General features: G+C 37.9%; 1 protein-coding gene across 1 annotated transcript in view; it reads left to right on the forward strand.

Annotated features, from left to right (window-relative positions):
- The window catches only part of HACD2 (3-hydroxyacyl-CoA dehydratase 2), an 85834-nt gene that overhangs the window by 5200 nt on the left and 67950 nt on the right, over window positions 1-12684 (forward strand). Inside the window, exon 3 of the mRNA XM_037525431.2 lies at window positions 11202-11220. Coding sequence (XP_037381328.1) covers window positions 11202-11220 — 19 coding nt within the window. The remainder of the gene's footprint in view (window positions 1-11201; window positions 11221-12684) is intronic.

Raw genomic sequence — 12684 nt, forward strand, 5'->3', positions numbered from 1 at the left:
TGCCTACTTGACCTACATTGTATAATAATTACATGTGCACAGTATTACGGTATTATTTAATTACATATAAGTTATCTTTATGGGAATTATTAGTGCTTGACACTATATCCTGTTTGCAAGAGGAGAAAAATGAATCTACTGAGTAAGGTCAGCTATTATTTATATTTCTGTATACTAAACACTATTCTTTAGTTAAAGTTCTATGGGATTTTGCTTAAAAAGAAAATAAATTACTTGTTCTCAAAAAAATTTCAAGTCGTCTTCTGAAAACATAACACTTGGCTTTTTTTTTCCTTTTTCAAGATTTATTTATGCATACAAGAATTGGGGTGTAGGCCAGAGGTGTGGGGAGTGAGAGGATTCACCAGAGACAGAGTGGGGAGCAGAACAGGCAGATCTACTAAAATATGCTGCTGAGGGGAGCAGTGGGCAAGACAGGAGAGGTCTGCTGTGCCATGTCGGTTAGTCCCTCGACGGGGATCGAACTCATGTTGTAGTGGCTGGCAATAGCTTGATAGCGCTGAGACTTTAACCCATGCGCCACCAGGAAGACCCAAACACTTTGCTTTTTAAAAGATTTTAAAAACATTTACCAAGCAAATGCATATATATTATACTACTACATGTAGTAGTGTAATACAAAAAACCAGCTCATTTCTGAGGAAATTATATAATTTTTTGCAAAATGGGTGTAAAAGTATATGTAGTTTATAATACAGTCTGTAGCTTTTTTATAAAATAGACACACATCATAAATGGAGTATTTTTTATGGATAATTTTCCAAATTAGTCCACAGGCAGTAATTTTAAAAAGTTTAAGTCACTGAAATGGGTGCTGTAGAAGTTGAATTTTTGCTAATACAAAGCTAAAATATTATTGAGTAGATGATTGTATTGGGACTCAACTGGAGATTACAGAAACCTCCTTAACCAACTTAAACAGTACAGGGGTTATAATATGAATGTATAGGGGATCTCAAGGAAGCAGTGGACACAGGTGCAGCTGAGCCCTTGTGATGCCCTAGAACCAAGGACTAGAGCACCACAGGGAAAGCAGGGGTTCTTGCTCCAGTTCTTATCTCTGCTATTCACTCTTCTTGCATACTAGTTTCCTTGTTTTTTTACGTCTATATGGCAGATAATAATAATAGCCCAAAGCTCCTGAAATAGTAGCTCTTCAAGAGCTAATTGGAAACAGAATCTTACTCCCAATTCCACAATCTTGGTGAAGGGCCTCATTTGCCAGCTTGAATCAGGTGCTCACTCCTGAACCAATCACCAGGAGATAGGAACAAAGCCACATCAGCCATTAGGAAATTGGTGGGAAAGGAGAATTTTAGAAAAGGGGGTGTTAAGTGAAAAGCACAAGTACTCAGACACAATATGATGAAGATGCTAATATGTGAGATGATTTTATAAATTGACTGAAAGTAAAATACAGAAAGTTGTATGATCCGAGAGAACAGTATGTGCATATAGTGTATTTTGGGTTGAATTTTGAATAATCCTGATTACTAATTAACATAGGGAGCTAATAAAGCTAACAAAAGAGTATATTTTTTAATTTTTAAAATTAACTGAGGTAACATTGGGGTATTCCCTTTAGGTATTACCACCATAGATTGTCCACCCCAACTCACTTATACTCTACCAACACAGCAAAGGTATATTTTAAAGATGGCATTCATGAATAAAGATAATGTGGTATTGCCATACCATAAAACTGATGAATTACTGCTACATGCTACAACATTGGTGAAGCTTGAAAATATGATATGTGAAAGAGGCGAGACATAAAAAGTCACATATTGTATCATCCCATTTAGGAGGAATATCTAGGACAGGCAAATCCATAGAGATAGAAAGTAAATATGTGGTTGCCAGGGACTTGGGGGAGTAGGGTGTAGAAAGGGGTGTGACCGCTATGGATACAACATTTCTTTTTAAGGTGATGAAAATATTCCTGAATTAGATACATAGATAATGGTTGCTCAACCTTGTGACCATGTTAAAAACTACCAAACTGTATACTTTACATGTGTAAATTTTGTGGTATGTGAATTATATCTCAATTTCCTTAAATCCTATTCATCTATAATGAGCTGTTGATACATTTTCTTTTTATTTCATTCTTTTTGGGATCCATGATATTCATTAATAAGAACAAACTATCTTTTCAGCTTTGTTAGAGTTGAGTTAAGGGTTAGAAATTCATAGATTGAATTGCTACATCATGGCGTTTTAAAATTATTTCTGAGAGAATTTGGATTTTGAAATGTTTTGTTAACATAAGACAAATTATATCATTGATCTTTTAGATACTTACGATTAGATAATGAGGGTTCCAGTGGGTGAAGGACTACTCTGCAGAGACCTTAATTGTTGATATTGACACAGACCCTCAATATATACGCCATTTTACATATTATTTACCTACACTGTCCATCTGGAAATGCTTTATGGACCACAGGAACTCCCTTTTCCTTCCATTCTGTTCCAGATCCTTCTTGCTTGGAACCTCCTTGTATGCAAAAAGATGGAAAAAGCAACCTAGTCTCATTTCTGATCTTTTCTTAGAGTTCTTTTGGGCTGGGTCTGAAATAACAGAACTGGTCTGGAGAAAATATGAAAAACAGAAGATGGCTTTGGTTGCATCTTCTAACCCCACCACCATTTCCAAAGCCCATCTCTGTATTCTGATCTAACTACATGCCTTCCTCACAGCTCTTCTCAGATCCTTGAAGGAAATATTCAGGAAACTGATTTGAGAGATTTGAGAGATTTCTCTAAAATACAGGAAACAGCAAAATCTGAAGAGTTTATGGTATCCTTAAGAAGGAAAGAGCTCCTAAGTTGTCTCCCTGCCTGCTTTTCTCTTTTGCCTCAAACACCAGATGATTTTTACCCCCACAGAGATACTAGATGGTTTGGTTCTGTGATATTAGTCATACAGTAACAAGCTTCAGGCTTTTGTTAACTTGTCAGGGGGACTTAACCCTCATCTATAATACTTCTTTTTTCCCTTGTGGGAACATGCTGATTTGTCAGTAACAGTAATTTTCAAAAGGAACTTGAGAAACACAGGCTATATGCACATTTTAGACCACCTTTGTTCTGAAGACTTGTTTTGAGAAAACAGATCTCTAAAAGAGATTTCTGAAAAGCTAACAGAACATGTCACAGTGGAGATAGCTTACTCTAACAGGAATGACAACAAACCCCAGTCAAACCAGCTTCAAAAACAATGTGAAAATCAAAGGGAAAATAGAACTTGGGTATAATTAATAAGTGTCACAACATTGGAAGGGAAGAGGGAGCCTGTGGGAAACAGGAAGCCACCCACACAGGCCTCACTGCTTGACGATTGAAGCAAATAGAAGCAAATTGATATGGTATTCAAAGAACTAAGATAGCTAATGGCTGTAGAAAGGAATGTGCTGAAATTAAAAAAGAACCAATGAACTAAAAATATCTAGGGTGACAGTACAGGGCAGGAAGGAGTCCACAGTGCAGAGAAGTAGGTGATACTGAACATTCAAGAAAGGCAGGAATTCCCAGTTAGAGTTTCAGATAAAATAGATTACAGAGCTGAAGTCATTAGAAATGCTCGTAGTTCACTATTTGAAATGTAAGAAAAAAACATGGCAAAACATGTGGTGCCAAGCACATCAGAGATAATTGTGTTTTCATAAGAATGAATGAATGATTATCTAAACAACAGAAAGACATAGCAAATTAATAATAATGCAATAGAACTGATGTATCCAGGAAACTGTTTGAGGATATACAACCTGTCAAAAAGTAATGCTACCAGGAATAAAAAAGGTTGGCATGTATAACTCATAAATAGGAAAATTCTAGAAACTCTTCTGAATTAAAAGTCCATCTCAGTATGATATGGAGAGTACACATAGATGCTGTTTTTTTCAAAAAACAAATCCCTTCCCTTCTTGGGTAGCTATTTGTTACATTTTCAACAAAGATAAGCAACTTTCACCAGAAAATCAATCTTAAACTGCAATAGTAAGACAACTTGTGACCTTGGACTTGGAAGAATAAAAAAATCACATGATGCAAGGAAAAAGCAGTAGGTTCCTGGATAACAGATCATGCAATTTCCTACAGTTGGAGACATTTTAAAAACACCTACAAAAGTAATGAAACTTTGAAAGAGCGTTGTCAAAAGGTATTTAACTCTTATATAAAGAAAGAAAGTAACCAAGTCTTTAGGCTAGCACTTTCCAATAGGACTTTCTATGGAAGTAATGTTCCAAATCTCTGCTGTCTGATACAGTTGTAGCCACTATTCACAGGTGGCTGTTGAACCTTTGAAGTGTGGCAGTAGAATTGAGAAACAGTTTTTAGAGTTACTTTTTTTTTCTTTTCTTTTTTTCTTCAAAGATTTATTTATTTATGCATACAAGAGCTGGGGTACAGGCCAGAGATGTGGGGGATGAGAGGATTCACCAGAGACAGAGTGGGGAACAGAACAGGCAGAGTGACTGAAATATACTGCTGAGGGGAGCAGCAGGCGAGACAAGGCGAGACACGGCTTCGCCGTGTGGGTTGCTCCCTGGCCGGCTGGGGATCGAACTCGTGCTGCACTGGCTACGGATTGCCTCATAGTGTGGTGCTTAACCCCTTGCACCACCAGGGAGGCACCAGAGTTACTCATTTTTAATTTAAACGGAAGAAGGTGCACATAGCTAGTGGCTACTGCACTGACTAGCATAGCTCTGCTAGTCAGGATACACATTGCAAGGTGTCTACATGGAATTTCATAAGATATTTCCGATTTTGTCTGGTCAGAATGAAGTGGAAAGGAGAATGGCTAAGCAAAGAGAGACAAGCTTAACAAAGTAAATTTTGTGTCACTCAAAAGAGTTTATAAATTTCTTAATTCAGAAGCCAAAGACAGAATAATATTAAAATGTGTTGATGCTTTCAGATTAAGAAAACCAATAGAAAATAAGCAAATTACAGATATTGGAAGACATATCAAGCTGTTACCTCTGTGGAGGTCCATGATAATTGAGGGAGAATAGAAGATAATTTTTATTTTTTACTTGATATACTTTAATGTATATTTTAGTATCATGTCCTGAATCTTAAAATAAAAAAGAAAATTAAATATATAATTAAAAGCAAAAAGTAAATGAGGAAAATATTAAAAGTTTCTTAAAAAAAGAAGAAAAAAGGTTATCTTTTGACTTAAAGTACAGAATTTTACATCTGGTGTAGAAATCCTATTCAGTTGAAAAAAAGAAATAGAAGCAGTAAGAATAAACCTGTGGGATGATTGGTTGTGGCACAAATGCATGTTTCTAATGTTTATGCAAATAGACCATTCATTTTAGAAAAATAAAAAAGTATATTGGTGGGCACTGATTTAAAGAATGAATCCAACAATCTGTTACCTATACAAGACTGACTTAAGCAGACTAAAGGACAAACCAGCCTCTCATGACCAAGCAAAACAGAGCCAGGCCACCCAGTCACAGGATAAGATAAAGTCCATTTCAGAACAAGCCAAAGAGAAACTCAAGAGTTCACAGCCTGTCCTGCAGAAAGAAAATGGGTGATACTTGTTGGTGAAATTAGTTAATGGATGAAAGATTACTGTAGGAAGAACTGGCAGAAATGCTATAGAAGTAAAAATAGAATTGTACTTAAGAAATGTCACAGGACATGTAAAAGAACACTGAAGACAAGAAATTTGTACCAAGACTTTGTTTTGCCACTTTGTCTCTCTGGGCCTTTGTCTGTTATCTACAATGAATAGACTAGGTTAGATAACCTAAAGTTTTACCCCCAGGCTTAATATTTCACATAATATGAAAATTAAGAAAATAATGAATTAATAAAATGCAGAGCTGAATATAGCAAGAAGGGTATAATTAAATTATTAAAAAAGTAATCATTAAGGAAATTTCACCTATTTCCTCCTTAAAAAATAGATGTAAAAGGATTTTGAAATCAATTTTGACTGGAGTCTTTGAGGGAGCACAATAAACAGCCCTCTTTTTCTTGCTTAGGTTTGAACATTGTGAAATAAAGGAGTTGCATAAGAATCCTAAAAACTCACCTTTATTAGTGATAAAGGCCTAGCTGGAGATTGTGCATTAGTGTGCAAGTCAAACAGGTTTGCTAACTGAAGTCCAGAATTAGACTCACCACCCACTCTGCCCCCAGCAGCAACAGCCTGGGAGGTGTGGCAGAAACCAGTGAACCTAGGGTCCTTTGTGGAAGCCCTGGGTAGATCTGAGTTGAGCATGCTCCATTTATTCTTCCCAAATTTACTGCTCAGATGAGTCATCCTTCCTTTCCTGAGGTAAAGTGATTAACAGGTAGAGAGAGACCAGAATATTTAGAGAAAACCCTTCTCCTAGAAGCCAGACAGAGGGGAAAGGTGTTTCCGTCTAATGCAGTGGTTGAGCACTGGGCTGCGAAGCTGCCCACAGCTTTTGCAGTGCCGGTTTGATCCCCGGCCACCAGCGAGGGTCCCACATGGTGCGACAGACCTCTCCTGCCGCGCCCACTACTCCCCTCAGCAGTGTATTTCGTCAGTCTGCCTGTTCTGCTCCCCACTCTGGCTCTGGTGAATTCTCTCACCCTCCCACACTTCTGACTGTACGCAGTGCTTGTATAAATAAATAAATAAATAAATCTTTTTTTCTAAAAAGCCCTCTAATAATGGAAAGACCAATAAGTATAACAAAGAAAATACATATCTGTCATACGCTCACTCCCTAAAGGTACCCACTGTTCTCATTTTGGTGTCTATCCTTTAACACTAGGTGATATGTAGGTAAATTTTAAGCAAAAATGGAATCATGCATATGTATATAGTATGATAATTTTCAAAATTAACCAGATATTGGTAGATTAGTTCTGGACTGCTCCATAATTTGAGTAGAGGAGACATGTTTTGTGGAGCTGCCCACCTCAGATGTTATCCTCTGAAAGTTTTCTCTGATCTCACAGCTGAACTTACAGCAACTGCCTCTGTACTCCCTTACTCTACCTTCTCTGGCTATAGTTAGCTAATCTGGGGGTGCACAACTGGCCCAAATTGAACTGGTCAGATTTTTTTTCTCCCTAGAATTTTTAATTGAAAGACAGAAATTGGGATTCACTGTAGCCAAGTTACATGAAATCCATGAACCACAGCTGAGGTCTCCAAAACTGCTTGGGTTCCTGTTCCTCTTGAGATTTGCAAAACTCTTCTGGCTTGTTGTTGCTGTTATTTTACCTTGGATTAAAAATGAAGCTGAAAGATGAATAGGCAGAGTACAGAGGATTTCTAAGGCAACAAAACTACTCTATATGATACTAAGTGGTAAATGCATGTCTCTATACATTTGTCCAAGCCCAAAGAATATACAACAGCAGTAGGGAAACCTAAGACAAACTGGGCTTTGAGTGATAATGCTGTGTCAATATAGGTCCAGTAGTTCTAACAAATGTACCATGTAGGTAGGTGATGTTGAGAGTAGGGGGACTGTGTGTATGAGCTGGGGTAGGGAATCTCTGTAGCTTCCTCTCAGTTTTTGCTATTCATAAAAAACAAAAGGCCTTTAAAAAGAATGACCAACAAATTTGTTAGTAACTTACAAATATGAATCTCCCTTAGTGCAAACCTTAGAAACTTTCTCAAAGAATGTTTCTAAGTAGCCTATTGTGGAAAATGAAGTTAATTGTCAACATTGAAGTTAAATTTCAAAATTAAAATCATTTTATTGCCGGTACATGGATATGGCAAGAGTTCAGGAGGAAAGAGAAGTTTACGACACGTTTTCAAGGATTTTTTTTTTAAAGATTTATTTATTTATATAAGCACTGGGTACAGTCAGAAGTACGGGAGGGTGAGAGAATTCATCAGAGACAGAGTGGGGAACAGAACAGGCAGACTGACTGAAGTACACTGCTGAGGGGAGCAGTGGGCGCAGTAGGAGAAGTCTGTGGAACCATGTGGGACTCTCTCCGGTGGCCGGGGAACGAACCAGCACTGCAGAGGCTGCGGGCAGCTTCACAGCCCAGCGCTCAACCGCTGCACCACCAGGGGAGGCCCTCAAGGATGATTTTTTTTTTTTTTTTTTTTTTTTTTTATAGAGGCATGTTTTATTTATTTATTTTGTTTGTTTGTTTGTTTTGTTTATACATGCACTGGGTACAGTCAGAAGCGCGGGAGGGTGAGAGAATTCACCAGAGCCAGAGCGGGGAGCAGAGCAGGCAGAAGGACCGAAGTACACTGCTGGGGGGAGCAGCGGGCGGCAGGAGAGGTCTGCGCGCCATGTGGGATCCTCCGCCGGTGGCCGGGGAGCAGCCGGGGATCGAACCGGCGCCGCAGAGGCCGCGGGCAGCTTAGCAACCCAGCGCTCAACCGCTGCACCACCAGGGGAGGCCCTCAAGGATGATTTTTAAATAGGACTTGTCTTCTAAATGTTTTCCATTGAAGATGCTTGTTCAGCCCAGTGATTCTCAGTGAATCTCATCAACAGTACACTCCCTAGTATGCACTCTACAAAGTTGTGAGGGTATTTTGATTGCCACAGCAACAGGGAATGATACTGCCTTGATGGCCTACAATGTACGAGACATTCCAGCTCAGGGAAGGTTTATCCTGCATCCCTCCTGACTTTTGAGTATCCTTCTAGGCTAACCTGCCTATAGATGTAAATTAATAGTTTTGTAGTATATATTAATATTAAAAATCTTCATCAGAAATTAAACAAAAACCTTATTAATCTAGAAGATTGTTAGCTTACTATTGGCCGCATAACAAAACAAGCTTAGCAGCTTGCAACAACACTCATATATTAGCTCACAGCTCTGTAAGTCAGAGATGGGTTTGGCTGAATTCTCTGCACAGGCTCTCACAAGACTGAAATTAAGGTGTCAGCCAGACTGGTTCTTATCTAGGGACTCGGGGAAGAATCTGCTTCTAAGCTCCTTCAGCTTGTTGGCACATTTCAGTATCTTCTGCTTGTAGGCCTGAAGTCCCCATTCCCTTACTGACTGTCAGCTAAAGGTCACTCTGCTCTAAGAGGTTGGTATTTAGTCCTTGCACATGGTCCCCTCTCTCTTGGAAGCAAACAAGACCATGTTGTATCCTTTTTATGACTATCTCTGACTTCCCCTTCTGCCATGAGCACAAAAAAGCTTTAAAGGAACAGATAATTTCTGTACCTTAAAATCAGTTGACTTGGGAATTTAATTGCATTTGCAAATCCCTACATTGCAGTACCTAAATTAGTATTTGATTGGATAACCAAGGAACAGGAATCTTGGGAAATCATCTTTAAAATTCTGTCTACTACAATTTGTATGGAGAGGGAAGCTAAGTGAAATGAAGACAGTCTCAAAATAATTGAATAATTTGTTCCTTCTGCACATTCTGTCCTGTATTATAACATTTCCAGCTTGCATATTTAGTTGAAAAGAATTTAAGTGCAATGTTATTACTGCAAAAACAGTGAAACTGATTGAAAATATGTAACAGGAGATTTGAGATTCCTATTCAGACTTCAATTATTAAATTAGTAGAGATATGTGAAATGCAGATATCTCCATGGATTTCTTTAATATGCACTATTTTAGTACTTTCTTATTATTGCCCCCTTTTGGGAGTCAGGATAGTTCTTCAATTTTATCCTAAAATGGTCCTCAGTTCTTTACACAACTGCTTCACTTGCATCACACAACTGCCTCTTGCATTAATTTTTTTCTTGTGTGATCCATTTGTATTCCTTGTCAGACCATTCAAGTAATATGGTCTCCAAGGTTTTTTTTTTTTTTTTTTTTAACAGATTAGACCTTCATGATATATGTCAACATGATTTCAAGGCAGAAGGATAAGTTTTTTTGTGACAGTTTCTTCTTACCTCACCTATTATATAACTAAGGGTGTTATTTTGACACCACACTTAGAAATAAATAAGTCATAGCTCATTTGAGATTATAATGTATTTCCTCATTTTCTGTACTTTGTTATTTACCTTAGGTATTATTCCAACTTCAGTTAAGATTACTTTTCTAGGCCTCCCCTGGTGGCGCAGGCGGTTGAACAAGGTGCTATGAAGCTGTCTGCAGCCTCTGCTGCGCCGGTTCAATCCTGGTCTGCTGGCGAGGGTCCCACATGGTGTGGCAGACCTCTCCTGTCTTGCCCGCTGCTCCCCTCAGCAGTGTATTTCCTCAGTCTGCCTGTTCTGTTCCCCACTCTGTCTTTGGTGAATCCTCTCACCCTCCTGCGCATCTGGCCTGTACCCCGGTTCTTGTATAAATAAATAAATAAATAAAATAACTAACTAACTAACTAAATAAATAAATCTTTTAAAAAAATAAAGATTACTTTCCTATTTTCCGGTAAGTCTTAGTACTATTTTCTTAAATTCTAGTATTGGTGTAGTATTGATCTGTACATCTGTTTTATTTTTCTACACTTGTCCCAAGTGATTTCTGATATTCTCATTTTTAAATCCAAACTTAACACAAGTTGGTACGTTCATTTGGCTGCTTCGTTTTGTCATTATGTCTCCAAACATATACTGAAATACATAGTTTTTAAAAAAATTAATTTCATTTGTTTCTTCTTTATGTATCAGCTACGACATTGGTTTTTTTGAAAATTTTGTGTAGATAAGTTATAGCATCCTTGAATTATTTCAGGATAGTAAAGGAGGCATTATAAAATATATGTGATTAAAAAAGGAAGGTTGGGTCTAATAGGACTAAAACCTATTGTGCTATCACACAAAAAGAAAGTGGTAGCCCCTAAGTACTATGTGTCCTTGCCTGCATGTCCTTCTGTTCATCAAAGCTCTTCTGACCCGATGCTCCAGTCTGACAGTTCTATCCTATAGAACATGGGACATGGGAGATGATGTGTACTTGCTCTCTTCAAGTTTATGCGTTTTATATATATAATTGAGGTCCTCCAGATCCGATAGGCTACTGGGTATAATTTACTCCTTAGGAAATCTTCCACAGACACACAAACTGAAAGTGAGCAAAAACAACAAACAAAAATTTGCATTTTGTTAAATAACATGTAGCCAAGTTTAAAAATGGAATTTTTGCTTTTCAAATCCAAACTACTGGCAGCCACAACTTTATTATTACTCAAAGGCTTGTTTATATGAAATAAAACTGTATGTTATTGATATTTACTAATTCTCTTCCCCCCTCTTTTTCCCCTCTAGATTTTGCATTGTGCAATAGGTAAGTATGGAATTTCCCCTACCCCACTATGTACAATGGATTGTTTGCTTTTTAAGTTATAAACGATAGGATGATTTGATTGAATATTGAAAAAATTAAACTATAATCATATATAAAATTTCTTAAATTGGTATGACTTTCTAAAATCATAGGTACTATTTAGATTATTCAATGTTTATTAAACACAGCTATTTTGTTATGTCGATTCAAAGAGGCCTCTCCTGCCTTGTTACAGGAATAACAAAGAAACATTGACTTATTTATAAAAATGTGATGTGGGGTCCTGGTACTGGGCTATCGAAAACCCTCTATAAGATCATTTAAGTGTTATATTCACTTTTCTTATGTTTAAAATGAGAAAACTGCATGTATTACCAACTCCTGAGATGAAAATTTTATATATAAATATATATGAGAGGGATTGGAAAAGAATACCTTTAAAGGGTTATACAAATGTAAGGAATTTCTACTAAAAGCTGATGTCATTTTTCCTTTGCGGGGGGAGAAGAGGTGTCATCAGATCCTGCTCTGAAACTGAGACATAGCTTCTAGCCTGGGTGGGTTATACCCCTCCAACTAAATAGAAATCCATTTTGGAAAGTTGCCAGAGTAAGCCCACCGTGGTTACTCTGCATCCGGACTTATCTCTCAAAGGGAAGATTTGAAATTGACGCTCATTGAGGGGCACGGAAGGTCTGAAAACTTGAGAAACATGCATCGAACCATTATGGTCCTAATCAACTTCATTTATAAATTATGGGGGCACTTACTATATTCAGAGTCCTGTGCTTAGCACTAGGGAAGAGTACGTTTACATTCAGGTAGTCACACTGCAGGCTCACCACCATAGGTCTCACAGTGGTCGTTATGATCCCTGGCTCCATTACTTAAGGAAAAGCATCTTCATTATAAAGAGTTGCACCTTAGCTATTGGCTACTAGGAAGGAGATCTGCAATGAAGGATTTCCATGTGATTTGCAGAACTTTCTGTGTTTATTTTGCTGGGAGTTGTTGGATAGGATAAATAGCTTTCATTAGCTTCTTAGAGAAGTGTGTGATTCCCTGAAAGGTTAAGAAACACTGCTTTAGAACCTTGGAGCAATAGATTTGAATTGGGGGGTTGGGGCTTCCTCTGTCACATGGTCTGGTTTACCAGAGAAGGTTAAGGGACCCAGCACAGGTCACACAGGCCAGTCAGAGACAGAGCTTGCCTGATTTTATTTTATTTTATGGTGATTTGGTTTTGGCTAGTATTTAATCTCACACCCATTCCTTTTTAATCCATCATCACTGAAATGGTTAAATAAATTTTAAGCATAAGCTTGTAGATTGGGGATACATTTGGTCAGAGAGAGTAGTGTGATCACTTCAGGTCTTCTCCACATGATTAGACCCTGCGCCCTCATTCTCCCCACTCTGCTTACCTTCAGCTCACTCTCAAAGAGAGGATTTAGATGCATTTGT

The sequence above is a fragment of the Talpa occidentalis genome, unplaced genomic scaffold, assembly GCF_014898055.3.
Source record: "Talpa occidentalis isolate TD23 unplaced genomic scaffold, MPIMG_talOcc4v2.1 talOcc4.4, whole genome shotgun sequence".
NCBI classification, from domain to species: Eukaryota; Metazoa; Chordata; class Mammalia; order Eulipotyphla; family Talpidae; genus Talpa; species Talpa occidentalis.